The 14770-nt window shown below is 55.8% G+C and overlaps 1 protein-coding gene across 4 annotated transcripts in view; it reads right to left on the bottom strand.

Moving 5' to 3' along the window:
* The window catches only part of Pdgfrb (platelet derived growth factor receptor beta), a 36166-nt gene extending 24656 nt beyond the window's left edge, over positions 1–11510 (bottom strand). The window contains exons 1-3 of one of the 4 annotated variants that reach the window (XR_780823.3): positions 10982–11510; positions 9353–9517; positions 8164–8218 (exon numbers count right to left, since the gene is read on the bottom strand). Coding sequence is in view for 1 of the 4 variants with exons in the window: in XM_010627165.3 (XP_010625467.1) it covers positions 8164–8211 (48 nt within the window). In the remaining 3 variants the exon portion in view is untranslated. The remainder of the gene's footprint in view (positions 1–8163; positions 8219–9352; positions 9518–10981) is intronic. The other 3 variants (XM_010627165.3, XM_010627167.3, XM_010627166.3) reach the window with 3 other exon arrangements.
* Positions 11511–14770: the final 3260 nt, after the last annotated feature.

The following is a 14770-nucleotide window of genomic DNA, read 5'->3' as shown; positions in this document are numbered from 1 at the left end:
ACAGCACAGACGCCTGCCTGCGCGCCTGCTCGCACACCCCTCCAGAACCCCTACATGTGCAGCCCATGTGCAGCCCACGCTCAATACGCACACGTACCACTCCCACCACACCCAGCACACACGAACACATGCACAGACTACCGCCTGGGTGCTTTCCCAGGTGCCCTCGGAGAAGCACCCACATGTAACAGATCAGCATGTATGACACGCACAGAACATTGCACATGGGACCCCAAATACCCCTGAACACATCTGCACGCACCCACAGACAAGCCAGACAGCCACATGCGCTGTGCAGTTCTGAGAAGCCGACACGCAGTGACTCGCTGGGATACAACAGTCATTTCCATTTTACAGTCTGGAAGACTGAGGCCCAGAAGCCTAGCAACGCAAAGCCAGGTAAGGGTAGAGCAGAGCTGAAAACAGCCAGTGCGGTGTCGTGCTCTCCGCCACCGCACTACAGCACTTCCCTGGTCACCACTGTCTGAGTCGGGCTAGAGAGAGAGCAGTGGGTGGGGAGAGAGAAACAGAAGGATTTGAGATTAATTCAGCGCCAATCAACAGCACTTGGTGATGGAAGGTGGGGGCTGAAGAGGTAAGTTTCATAGATGAGACTGCATCCCTCTTTCTGGCTTGGAATACATGTGCGCCAAGGGGCAGTGTCATTTCCGGAGAGGATACAGAGGCCACATAGCAGCGCTGAACCGGTTTAGAATGTGGACGCTTCAGTGCAGAGAACAGACTGGGCAGCAATGGCAGCGAGGTGCCTGTCACTGGGAAGAAGGTGCTTTGGGTAGGCCTCTCGGGCCGGGGATGCTGTGAATAAACAGGAGGCCCAAGGGCGGAGGCGGAGAAGGCCTGGCCACCAGGTCACGGTCAGAGTCTGGTACTGTCACAGCGCCCCAGCCCGGGGATCAGCTATCAGATTCAGCCCCTTTCTTGGGCCTCGCTGCACAAGTGGGGAAACTGAGACGTAGAGCATGGAAGCAAGAGCAGGGCCGATGTCTGGGTCTACACAGGACGGCTCAGGTGATCATGGGGCGCTCGAGCGCCCCTGACCAGGCGGCCCTCCCACAGCCCCTGCTCAGGTGTGAGGTGCTCAAGGCCCCGGGGTCAGACTGCAGCCGCTGCCTGCCCCCGACGTGCTGTGGTCACTCCCTGTACTGTCAGGCACAGGCAGCGGGCAGAGACTCAGAGGAGACACCTGACGCAGGTATTTCCCGACCCTCTGCCTTGTCCTTTCTCCTCCACCACAGGTTCATTTCCCAGACTTCAGGGTGGGAGTAAGGGACCTGGATTCTAGTCTCAGCTCTGTCACCTCGTGTATTACAGTCCTGCCCTTCTCTGGGCCTCAGTGTCCCCATCTGTACCACAGGGTGGGAGAACTTGTAGGGCTGGCGTTTGCGGCTCTGGGGATCCTGCTCTGGAAGGCAGCTGTGTGGAGCTGGAATGCTGGGGAGCGGCCCCAGCCAGGATGCCGTGACTCAGCTCGGAGGAGGCAGCCGGCTCCTGGCCTGGGAGTGTGTGGGGCAAGAGGCCTGTGGAGCTGGGGATGGAGTCCTCCGCCAGCCGCTGAAGAGCACGGTGAGCACAACACAGCACGGACCTGGCAATCCGGCTGTACGGCCAGGACACGGCTGTGATCTGCAGCCCAGGTCAGGAAGCCTCATTCTGGGAACCATGGGTCCACAGAATGGAGACAACATTACAAGCTGGCAGAGACTGCCCCTGCCCCCCTCAATCTTATGCCCTACTTCAGCCTAGCACGTATCCCTATGCCGTTAAGTCTCCCTCGGAAGCAGGCAGGGTGAAGGAGGAGGTACACAGACATCAAGCCATGTGGAGGGGCAACGTTGCTTCTAGACCAGAGTTCTTCCCGTTCTCCGGGTACCTAATCTAGAGTCCCTCTGAACAAAGCCGCGGAAACGGGCAAGCTGGGACCTCTGGGGCTCAGCGCTGGCCCACGGGACATGGGGGATCCCTCCAGCACCGATCCAGCTGCCTTGGTGCGCTTGCCCTTGCAGCCTGTCCCCCCTCACCCCAGCCAGAGGGGATTTCTGCAGCACCCCTCTGCCCGACCTCCTCCCACCCGCTGTCACCCTCCGCACCACCCCCACAGCACGGGACTGACGGAAAGAGCACGGCTGACTAAAGAAGGAAGGCTGCTGCCCTCCTGGCTCCCCTGGGCCCAGTAAGTCTCCACTCCACTCCTCTCCCCAGGAGGCCTCCCCGGGGACACAACGGAAAAAGATGACCTATTTTTTTTTGGAAGCCCAAAATAAAATGAAACATCTGTCTGGAGCAGAGCCAGGCTGACACAGGGTGGACTGCTCCCCCTGCTGGAGACCCCCCAGCTCACACCCCCTCATCACACCCTCACTCGCAGAGTGCGTGTACCACCGGGGCGTGAGGCCAACCCAGCTACTTGGAACAGCGCGTGGGAAAGCACTCAGTGTGTGCCTTGTGGCCGCTGGGGGCCCAAGGGAGGGGGCCTAGGTCCCCATGCAGGCTGGGAACCGGTCTGGGAAGGAGGTCAGAGAGGGAGGGAGGCCCCACTGCCTATCCCTGCCTGCTGCCTGCCGCCTGCCCAGCAAGCACTTCCTGCCTCCCACGGCGCCTCACTGGCCTCCCCGGCTCAGCCCCAGTGCCCACTCCAGGCCATCTGAGCCGGCCCTGCCCAGCCCCGTGGGTCCACGGCTCACAGTCCCCTAGATCCCACTTGGGCCTTCCCTCATCAGCCCTTTCAAAAGGAACAGAGGCTTAGGTGGCCTTGAAAATAACACGAATAATAATAGCTACTCTTGTTTTAGGGTTTACCCACCTACCGCTTAGGTTGGTGACCTCACAAGCCCCCAGAACATGGTACTGTTCTCATGGACCCATGTACGATCCCATCCCGTGACATGGTACTGATTTCCTGTCTTACAGATGAGGCAACTGAGGTACAGAGAGGTCGGAGCACTTGCCAAGATCACAGAGTGTGCCAGCAGTAGCTGTAGTACTCAGTTCTGGGCAGACTGGCCTCTGGGCACACAGGCTCCCCATACCCACCTCCCTCAGGCAGGAGGCAATGATGCAAAGCCCCACAAAGAGGACAGGGCAGGACCGTTCCCCCATTGTACCAAGTGGGGACTCTTCTTGTCCTCTCACCCTTCTGAGCTGGTGAAGCTGATACTTAGAGAGTGAGAGCTTTTCACAGCCCCAGTCCTCAGGCTGTAAGGGGCTGCACACATACCCTACTCACATCTGCCCTGCCTTCCCTGAAATCGCAAATCAATCATGGCAGGGAACTTCCAACCTCACCTGCGGGCCTCTCTCCATTCTGCGACAACTCAGTGTCCTCAGAGGTCAGACTATAGATATCATTTTTACTCCATTGAGCACAATCTGTCTGGACACATTTTCTGCCTGTCGGTCCTGCTTCTACCCAGTGGCCTCCTCAGCCCAAGCCCAGAACATCTTCCTTCCCACTCACCGTTCTGCTGCCCCAATCTGAAAACAAAGGAAAGCCAGACACTCTGCTAAATGAGATGATGTGGGGAATCTGGTTTCCTAGTAACGGTTTGCACTCATTCGTCCCCTTTCACAGAGAGGAAACTGAGTCTCAGACAGCTCTGGGAACTTGCCTGAGGTCACATCTATTATAAGCTAGGACGCAAACTCAGGCTGGTCTGAATCCAAAGCCTGTTTTCTGCCCGCCATGCAAATCTACTCCTCTTCTGCCCAAAAACAGCTCTGCCCACCACCAAGAACTGCTCCCATGAGGAGCTCATCCTAATGAGGCCACAGAGAAACTTCCTTGGGACAGGAAGATACTTCAAGGACAGGGTCCGATGCCTATCCTCACTGGGGAGCAGTGTGTGTCCTGAGGTCCCGCCACCATGTACTTTGAAAACCCAGGGAGGGCTAGGACTCAGGACCTTCTGCAACTCCACTGCGGAGCGTGAGGGTCAGCTGCTAAGGTTAAGGAAAGACTAAGGTTGGATCTGGCCCTGTCCTGAGAGCTTCTGAGATGGAGCGGCCCAGCGTCAAGCCAGGTGTGTGGTCAGCTCTGCCACAGGCCTGACCCTGTGGGCCCCAGTGCCCTCTGAACCGTGCTCAGGGCACCAGGCCTCAGCAGCTGCAGAATTCCAGGCCTCTGCCAACCCTCTCTGCTGTCCCTGCCCCCAACCCTCCAGAGCCTCATCTCCGGCTGGTGCCATAGCAACAGGGAGCGCCAGGCCCTGGCAGCCAAAGGAGCCCCTGAGAGGGGTCCCAGGCTGAGGCTGAGGAGGGGGTGCAGCAGGCGCAGACAAGCAAACCTTCTGTTCCTCGGGTTGCTGCCAGCCCGGGATCAGTCATGGGCCGGGCTGGGGGCTGCAAAGAGAATGCATTCTCAGAGCCAAGTGGGCAGGGGCAGGCAGGCCTTGGGGCCCGTTCATACTGACCCACCAGCATGCAGCCTTCCCTTCCAGACCAGAGCTCACAAACCAGGCAGGAGTAGCTGGCTAACGACACCACCTGCCATGAACTGGGGCCAGTTATGGGCACTGACATTCCCCTCAGAGCCCTCTTGGGCAGCGAGGCAGAAGGAAGGGAAACTTCTATGCTTCATGTATCCTATCACTTTCTGGGCACCTCTTCCTCCACCTCTTTCTTCAGCCTTCATCCCCTGATTCTCTACTGACTGTCACTTAGCCTCTCTGTGCCTTGGTCTCCTCATCTGTACATCGAGGTCTGTCACAGAGCCATCGAGGCTGCTGACGGAGTTAACACAGCCAAATGCTTAGGACAGGGCCTGGCACACGGCCTTCTGCAAAGCTAGAGGCCAGCTTCTTAATCATTCACTCGCAGGAGAACAAGTCCCTCCCTCCCTCCCACAGCCTTGAGTGCACAGCTGAGACCTCGCCAGAACACGCTGCTTGGAAGAGATGCTTGTGACAAACTAGAAGGCTCCTCAGGGAGGGGCAGCTGCTGTTATAGAGGTGGCGGCCCATCCTCCTGCACTGAGGCTCAGTGAGGTGGCCACACTACGTGACTGAGTGACCAGCAGAGGGCCAGAAGACAAATCTAATGCCTCCCAGTCCACTGTCTGCTGACTGCTTCTTCCCTGTTCTATAGATGCCCACACCACTCCAGAGACGGAAGAGCTGTGTACCATGAGCTCTTCCGGCCCTTGGTCCGAGGCCTTACCTGCCTCCTGGTAACGTAGGGCTCACTAGGCTGGGGGACAGGGAAGGACAGGTAATGGTGACTCTTTCCCTCCAGGGAGATGATGGGACAGGCTGGTAGAGGGAGAGCAGACATATGGAACCTGTGACGCCACCCAGGGCAGGAAAATGGTATGGGAGCCTAGCCTGGTTGGGGACAGCAGGTCTATCTTGAAGCCACTTAATTCAAGGTCTAAGTCCCAACTCTCCTCCCTCATCACTGTGTGCCCTCTATGAGTTTAACCTCGGAGTCTCTATTTCCTGGAAAATAGCCTAAGCGACCTGGTTTTCCACTGCCACAAGGTTTAGAGACAACGAAGACCACCCGACACATAATAGATGCTTGGTAAACGGTAGGGAGAGGAATAGGGCTTCCTGAAGACATGGCATTGAGCTGGGCCTCCAACCCTTGAGCTAGGTTGAGTGGGCTCTTTGGAAGATGATGCCAGACTAGAGTACTCCACAGGGCTCTGGGAGCGCCATCTCCCCCTAGAGAAGGGGGAGATGGCAAGGTGTCTGGGAGAAATGGCAGGAAGAGATCTGTCAGGCCAGAGACCGAGGTTCTTCAGCAAAGAGGTAGGTGAGGGGCAGGGAAGGAAGTAAACCTTTGGGGAAGTTTTTGGGTGCTGGGTGAGTCTTGGCTTTGCTCTGGAGCCACTACAAAGCCGACTATTCAGGGTGTCGATGATACTGGTGGGTGGCCAGCGGCTGGCTGATCAGCAGTAATTCTGCACACCAGTCATGACGGGGATGGGGGCCCCCTGCAGGAGAGTAACATGGGCAGGTTGGCATGTTGTGGGAGGCTGTGAATTGGGATGGGACAACGGAGTCAGAGAGGCCAGTTTCCAGGATCAAGCCATCCCTAATCCAGCCTGGACTCTCTGGCAGGACCAGCTACATGATCTGTGGGACAACTGCAAAATGAAAAGGTAGGGCTCCTCGTTAAAAAGTATTTTAAAAAAACTTCAAGAGTGACTGAAAAGTATTAAACCAAGTGTGGGTCTTCTAAACGTGAAGTCACCCCTGTTCCCTGGACTAAAAGGGAAACCAGCCGTCAGTCCACCCCCATCTGTCCATCCACCAGTCTGTTTGTCCTCTGCCGTGCACTTCTTCACCTATTCGCCATTTCACCATCAATCCCAGACCGGCCCCAGCTGGGAGCTGATAAGAACAGGGATAATGGGAGTAGCACAGCCTACTTTAGTCCAGTGCTCCGGGTTGGGGGGCGCCAAGGCTTCTCTGGCACGCTTATAAAGCTGAGCCCTGACCCCCCACACTCCCCTTCCCCACTGAGGCCTAGCCTCAGAAGCGGGGAAGCTGATGGGGTCACAACTCGTGGGGTCCCACTTTCCAGGAAATGAAAGTTTCCAGAACAGCTGCAAGGATGTGGACAAACATCCACAAGGAGCCCAGATGAGGCGGTCCTCGGGGGTCTCTGAGAAACTCCCTCTCCGCTCTTTACGTAAGAGGAAACATGGCCAGAAAGGGGAAGTGATAATGCCCAAAGGTTCTGGGGCAGGAAACTACCCAGGGTGGGGTGGGTCCCAGTCCTTCATAAAGATGGTTTCTTTGCTCCCCTCCAGCCCATATCTGCCCCTAGCTTCACCCTAGCGAGTCTGAGGCTGAGCCTGGGGTGACAGAGGTGGAGCTGGGCCTCTCTGGTCTTCAAGCAGGGGTGAGGATTCAGCACACAGGGCAGTCAGAGGAAGCTCACCATTTGCACAGTCTTCGGTGCATCCCTCCCCACTCTGGACCTCAGGTTCCCACCATAAAAGAGGGAAGTCGAATCAGGTGACCCCGAAAGCCCTTTTCATCTCTGATGCTTGGGAAAGTTCCTGACCTGCTGGCCCTCTCGAGGGACAGCCCTTTCCAACACGGGGTGGGGAAGCTGGCACCTCTGACAGATGAAAGGCTCAGGTACTCAAGCTATCAAACAGCCCTTATGTGAAGCAGGTGCAGAGTACTAATGCAATTAGAGAGCACACTTTGATTTCCAGCCCCCTAGATCATGCTGGGGTGGGCTGCCCTGAAAAGCATTCTGGGAGAAAGGGGTTGGGGCCTGGGTTGAGGGGCTTGGGTCACTCTTTTCCTGAAGGCATGGGAGGGCAGGAGGTGGCCTTCCACACGGGACACAACAAGTGTGTGGACTCCAGATCCACACCCCAGAGATGAGTCTCTGTGTCCTTTCTCTCCTCACCTCTAGATCCCTCACTGATCGGGCAAAAGCCTTGGTTCCTCTTAAAAGTCAAACCCCATGGGGTTTGAAATTTCAGCACTGGAAAGGATCTAAAGGATCGCACCCCACCCTGCAGGCCCCCTTGCACTCGGTATCCAGGGACCTGGCTTTCTAAGCCCCGCAGGAACATACCCTCAGAGCTCTCTGAGGAAGGGCCCCTCTAATGGCTAAAAAGCTCCTCCTTGTTATTGCAGGTTGGAGTTTTCCATTAGCAGTCATTGATCCTGACCTCTCTCTGTAATGTGTAGAGAAAATGTAAGAAAAACTCCTTTCATTGTGAAGTTAAATATGCATGATCCCGGCCTGAGTACACAGCAGGCCTGTGCGGCTACCAATCTGCACTGACAAGGCTTAGAATCCTGGAATTGTTTAGAGCTGGAAGGGCCCTTGCAATCATCGGGGTTGACCTCTTTGTGCGATGGGCTGATGAGGCCCAGAGAGGGACCAGCTTGGGCACAGCCACACAGCATTCTAGGGTTCCATGAGCCGCTCTGGAATGCCAAAGGGTCCCAGAGCGGAGGTGGGTCCTCAGAGGGCACCTGGGTCCCAGGTCCCACCCAACCTTGCATCAGGGGATCTGGAGTCAGACACACTTGGACAGAAATCCTGCTCCTCCACTTCCTAGCCGTGGGACTCTGCATAACTGACTCACCCTCTCTGAGCATTTCTTCATCAGTAAAGTCTGTCTCCACACTTCGGAGTGGTTGCAATGATTAAATTAATCCAGCAAACACTTACTAAGAACTTCTTGAATGCCAAGTCCATCCTAAGCGCTGAGGACTGCATCAGTAAACTACAAGGTAATGGACAAACAATTAAAATGCACATAGAAGGGTCTGGCTCCCATTCGGTCATCCTGCCTGCGCTCCCATGGCTGAGGTGCCACAGCTCTGACCTTGGGGAGGGGCCACCCCCACTTTCAGGGTCTGTGAACAAAGTCCTGTTCCCAAGACCCACTGTCACAGGGTTCTGAAGCGAAAACAGGGTGGGCATTTGAGGGCTATCTAGAGACCCTCTTCTTCCTTACCCTCCCCACCGCACTCTGCAGCCTGTCTTGAGCAAAGTGCCCAGAGTCCCTTCTTGCAGCCAGAAGGCAGCTGGTCACAGGGCCAGGCTGTGAACTCTGCCCAAGGATGAAGTGGGACTTCAGAATGTCCAGTGTCTACATTCCTTCTGCACAGAGGCCTCTGTGGGCTGCTGCAGCCAAGCGGGTGAATGCAGGAGGCAGGGAGCAGCACCCTCTCTTACCCGGGACACGAGGGCCAATGCTGAAGCGCAGGGACTGTGCTAAGCACCGTTCCTGTGCTGTTACCTCACGGAGTCTAAATGCTGCTCTGCTGCTCACAGAAGAGAGTGAGGCTCAGATGGGCAAAACACTGGCCCAGGGTCTCGCAGTCCACCAGAAATGAATTAGAGGTGACTCCACAGTCACCTGATGCCCAAGCCTAGTGGGGCTTATCCACAGCACCCACTACTCCCAGATGTAGGAGTAACCCTGAGAACGAACACCCCATCTGAGGATGGCCATATGGTGGATCTGAATGGAGCCAGGGAAAGCCCTGGTCTGCTGACTGGAGTCACACTGCTTTCCACCGGCTGCCCCACATCTGTGGACAATTACAAGCCCTCACTCTTCTTCCTAGAGGAGGGAGGCTGTCTGATAACTACTGTCTGAAAGGAAGGTGCTGACCAGATGGCCTCTTTCCTCTCTCAGGACCACGCCAGGCTGGGTGGACCTTACAGCAGTCTGACCTGGGGCTGCACTTTGAGCTGGGGAAAGTCCTGGAACCAGGAGCAGTCTCTGGGGTAGGATGGAAACCAGGGGAAGCTCTCTGGGTATCCAGGATTCTGCCTTTGGATTCGGGCCGACTTCCACCTAAATACCAGCTCTCTGTGTGACCTGGAAGCTCACCGAGCCTCTGCGTACCTTGCATTCTTCACCTGTAAAATGGCACAACAGCAAGACCGATTTCAATGCCTCGCTGGAGGGATTCCAAGGTGGGTTGTCACACCAGACTCTGCCTGTGTGCACCTGGTGCTCAGCGATGGCACCCGACTGTGCCCCCAGTGCTGTGGATTCAGGGCTCCCTGCCTGGAGACAGGGAAGGGCCGCATAAGGTCAGGTCATCTTGTTAGAGGCCTCTGCATTCTGAGTGTCACAGAGACCCCTCATCCCTGCTTTCCACAGGGAAATGCAGCCTGGAAAGCTACCTAATGTTCTGGAAGCAAGGCAAGAGTCCCTCTTCCCTGCCACCAGGGGAACCAGGTCTGCATATTAGGGACAGAACACAAAACAACAAAACCTGGAGCCTGAACCGTTTCTGCTGTGCACACGAAATAGGAATGGGAGAGGGTCGGCAGCAAGGCTCAGCGAGGCACAGGGCCAGCACCCAGAAGATGGGCAGAACCTGGGAAGGCTGCCTGCAAGAGATGGAATAGCGGGCCCCGCAAAGTAAAGTGATGAGGAAGGGCCTTCCAGGCAGGGAGAATGTGGAGGGCAGATGCCCACAGGCAGGATGGTGCAAATTCCTTCCGAAAATTCTGGGACAAATTTAGGAACAGAAAGCCCAGGTCTGGAGTAAGCGTGGTAGTAGAAGCTTGTAACCTCTCCAAGCTCTGCCACCTGCTAGCTGTGGGGCTACAATCCCGTGGCTGCGGGAGCATTTTAGGAGACACCTTCAAGTGCAAAGCAGAGGAAAACAGCCGTGGCTGGTGCTGCTGGTGAGCAGGATAGGAGATACTCTGGTAGGAAATACTCCGAGTAATCTGCTGCTCCGCATGCAGTAAGGGTCCATCCATGGCCGCCACGGTTAGGAGGCAGGCTTTCTACAGGCACTGGGAAGCCACAGACACTCTGGGCAGGGAGGTTCAGTGATCGGACTCATGTTTTAGGATAGAGTGGAGAAGCGGCGGAGCCCAGAAGTAAGGATAGAGCAAGAAGGCCTGAGCAGTCTCCTAGGACGGAAGGAAATGGCCCAGTTGCAACCTTCCTCACAGAGAAGCCCCCAGAGCAGGACTTCTGGGTATACGGCCTTCAGCCCCAGCTGCAGGGCTGCTAGGCCCTCGCTGCAGCCCCCTTCACACAGAACTTTCCCAGCGGCTAGGGTTTTGGAAGGATATCTTAGGAATCCAGAAAATTTGCAAATCCATTTAAATCCCCAAAGGTTGCCCGGCGGCTGACTGGCCTAAAGCCAGACTGATTGTTAGGAACAAGGTCCCCTTCCCCTGATGGGTCCCTTTCTATATACCCTGTTGCCACCTCTCAGTTACCTTCTCGGCCCCTCCTTTCCCCGCCCACTCAGGCCCCAAGCTCACCCCGGAGTCCCCAGGCATTGTTTGAATAGAGTAGGGGGCAGTGGAGTGGAGGGCACAGTGGTCATCCACCCTAGGGGAGAAGACTGCTTCCTCCGCCCTGACATCACCGGAAGCCAACCAGTCACCTCCCATCTGGTTTTGTTAAAAATATTTTCCATTTTTTTTAACTACCTGAAGAGGCACAGGCAGGGGCAGGAGGACACGGAGTGGGCGGGCCGGGGATCCCCCTCTCTGCACTTACCTTGTTGCTGATGTGGACGCGGTCCCAGGTTGCGGGCTGTCACCCCCTCCAGGAAGTCCTCCTTCCTGCCCTTTCCTCCTTATCAGAAAGTCTTTGCTGAGTCCAGCACAGGCAACAGCTGGGCAGAAGGGCAGGCGGGACCGTCCCAGGCTCACAGAGACTCAGGAGTACGAGAGGCTGCTGCAGGGCGAGCAGTGGCCAGCCTCACCTCACTCCCAAAGCATCCTTTGGGAGGGGCAGAGCTGCCAGGAGGGGCCGCCCCGGCCTGTCTGTCTGTGCCTGGCTGTCTGTGCCGGGCCGTCGCTGCACTCTGTGTGGGTCTGAGGGGCCAGCTCTCTCCTCCGTGATCTCCTCCTGCCTGACTCCAAGCTGCTCACAGAGCGATCCCAGGTCCCAGATAGGACGCGCAGGAACTGCAGGCCAGCACAGGCAGCCCCCAGCTCACTGCTGTGGGCTCCCCTGCCCCCTCTCTGGGGGAAAGGCTGCAGGGCTGACTCTGATTGGCCCAGAAGGGAGAAGGGGGGCAGTGGGGCAGGGAGGGTGGACTTGTGCGTCTGTTTTCAATTTCTGGGTTTTTTTTCCCCCTTCTCTTTCTTTTCCCCCAAGTTTCTTGTTTTTCTTCTCTTTTTCCTTCTGCTCACTCCCTCCCATCGCCTGTTCTCTCAGGATGTGAGGGGATGTTTAGAAATTCCACAACCCACGCCAGCCACTGAGTCACTTTTATTGAAGAGTGACCCAGCTTCCCTTGCTTGGTGCCTGCTTCTGGGTGCATCTCCCCTGGCCAGGGCACCAGGGCATGTGGATGGGGGTGTGATGACAAGGGTCCTTCCTTTGTGCCTCAGTTTCTCCAAATGTCTGTAAGAGAAAGCTCTTTCCTCAGAGCTGTGGTTGATACAACCAGTGTTCACTCACTAGACAAGAATGTTAAGCACCTACTGTGCGCAGACACTGCACTAGAGCTAGGCAGGTAGCAATGACACCGTTCAGTGGAGAGGTATGTGTTGGGCAAGCAGGCCCCATCAGGAAGGCAGGGGCCTGAGGGGCTCAGGAACCCCTGCCTACCTGAGGTTTGAGGTAGCAGAGAGCGCCCCTGCCGCAGGCATTGAGTTAGAGGCTGCTTTCACTGAAAGCTCTGCTTCTTTCTTTGGCCCTGCAGCTGTTGTCTTTGCTACCTTAATCTTTGCATCAGATCCCTGCTCAACTCGACATAAACATCAGGGCAATTTAAACACTGGTCAAGCCTAAATTTACCGAACCTCTCTTATCCCACTTATAAGCCACCAAGCGAAGAACAGCTGTTCTCAGGAGTCCAGGCAGATCACCCCAGGACGGGAACCGAGGCTTCACCCTGAGCGGGAGCAGCCCTCTCTCAATGGAAACCCAACTGTCCCTCAAGCAAGGTAACTTCCCCTAGATCCAGATGAGCAGGAGCAAGACACCTTGACTGTGCTTACCTCTTGCTTCCTGCCCTAGTTCTACATGATCCTGGAGCTTTTGTTAGCACCCCAGGGACCCTAGGGCCCCCTTTTCTTCCCAGTATGACCACACTGAGTAAGAAAATGTTTTCACTTTATTTATGGCTCTGGGGATAGAACCCACTGTCCTTCTCACGCTGGGCAAGCTCTCTACCACTGAGGGACACCACCAGTCCAGTGAATGCCTTTCTTACTTCATCACTCTTGCTGCTGTCTGGACTCTGCAGGTGATGGGCAGCTGAGCCTGGTCTGGTGCGACTCCCTGGGGCCTAGGACTCTGGTAATGCCTCTGAGAAGAGGTGACTTGGGAGAAACACAAAGACCCTTTGTGGTGATCACTCTTCCAAAGGGGAAACCAAGGTCTCAAGGCACACTGGCACAGAGAGGGAAAGCGGCTTGCCTAAGGTCACCTGGCGTACTTCCTCAAATTTCCAGACACGCTCCAGTTTAGCATCTCAAAGTCCTTGGGGTACCAAGAAGAGACTATTGATGCTGTCACAGAGCAGAGAAACTGAGGCTCAGAGCAGGACAGTGAGCTGCTCAGGCCCACACAGCAACAGCAGAAATGGGGCAGAACCAGATTTCATACATCATGTGATAGAAGGGATATGGGTCACCTTTATCCTCACCCTAGTCCTACTCTCCAGTGTAGACCCTATCTTGCCTTCTTCTTAGGTTACCCTGTGGCTTGTTCATTAAGTCATTCAACAAGGTATTTTTGAGAATCTGTAATAGACCAGTTCCATCCTCTCCCATCCCTGCCCCCCAGGGGCTGTGATGCCTTCTGCAAGGGCTCCTGTGGGTTCTTCTCTTCCACCCTCACCTCCTCAGACCAAGAGATGTCTGGGCACACGCTCCTAGCCCCCAGAAGCCAGGGAGTATTGTCTTAAATGGCACTTTTGAAAGGTCTTCCCTTGGAAGCTCTTGGATGGGTCCCTAGTCTTGCCTGAGATGCAGTTTTCCCATCTGACTATAACAGGAAATTGAGCTGAACCACATGAGGAAGCTGAGTCCCAAGGGGGAAGAAATGTGTCCCAGCCTATACAGGTAGAGCCTAACTCCTTCCACTATGCCCTCTACACCTCTGTCTCCCTGTTTTGCCTCAAGTCTCCAGGGCCCCCGTCCATGGAGCAGGAGGGTGGATGGGCCTGAGATTCCATGCCAACCACAGTAATTTATCTCAGTCGTTTTTTTGGTCTTCTGCCTGTAGGGCTTGACTGGGGGAGAGTCTGGTCTGGGCCACGCAGAGGAAGAGTTCCCAGACTGGCCCAGGCAATGGGTTGGGTAATGAGTCTTCCTGGAGAGGGGACCTGGGCCAGGGCAGCAGGACCATAAGGGAACACGGGGTGATGCCACAGACCACAGCGTCAGGCCTGCCCAGGATTTCTTGTGCCCAAAGACTCAATCAAAAGATTCCAAATCCCTGGGTTCAAGCTCCAAAACTGAAAAAGAGGGAGGGAAACAAGAAGAGAGGGAGAGAGGGAAACAGAAAGGAGGGGAGGAGAGAGGATATCCCCTCCCCAACACTTGTCTTAGCCAGTCACCTTGGACCAACTGCTGTAACTGGGACATCTCTGCAAAGCAGAGTTTCATTCCCCAAAGAAGCTCTTCTGGGAGTGAGGACACCTAGCTGTGAGCTTGTTGTTGGCCTCAGATGAGCCCTTTGTCCTGTCCCAGCCTCAGTTTTTCCTTAATGTCTATATGAGGCTGGGCTCACTACGCTGGAAGGTCCTTGGGACGTCCTGACTGCAATCTCCCTTAAAGCTAGACTCTGCCTAGGCAGAAGAGGTTGGTGGGTCCTAGGGCAGGGGCACAGCTAGGGACCAGAGATGCAGCATAGAAGGGAGGGGGCAGTTGGGGGTGGTTCCCTGGGGTGGTTGGCGGCTGCCGGTTTCCGGCCAGCCCAGCCATCCGGCTGGCCCATCTGGAATCACTTAGCCCCCAAGCACCATTAACCCTTGACGGGCAGTAGGTCTGTTTCTCCTCTCAAAGGAGATGCGGGTGAGAGATGTGGAATGACACTAAGCACCAGGGGTATTTTCCAAGGCTAGGACAACTGACGGGAAAATGCCACGCTTGGGCAAGCGCCAGAGTGAGAGGCAGGGCTGATCCCAGCTCTTCCAGCTTCAAGCCGCGTGATCTTGGACAGGTCACTTAAACAGTCCAGTTTGTTTCCTCCTCTGGAAAAAGATGACTCAAGGACTGATTCACGAGACTGAAATTCATACCCAGGCATTCCAGCACTTAGGGCCTCCAGGCCTCAGTTTCCCCATGTGCACTCTGAAAGGATGGGCAGTGGGCAGGGCACTAGGAT

This window comes from Fukomys damarensis, unplaced genomic scaffold (assembly GCF_012274545.1).
Source record: "Fukomys damarensis isolate Sample0158 unplaced genomic scaffold, DMR_v1.0_HiC HiC_scaffold_3, whole genome shotgun sequence".
Classification (NCBI taxonomy): Eukaryota; Metazoa; Chordata; class Mammalia; order Rodentia; family Bathyergidae; genus Fukomys; species Fukomys damarensis.
The sequence above is the reverse complement of the archived record's forward strand: the minus strand, read 5'-3'. Positions and strand labels throughout refer to the sequence as shown.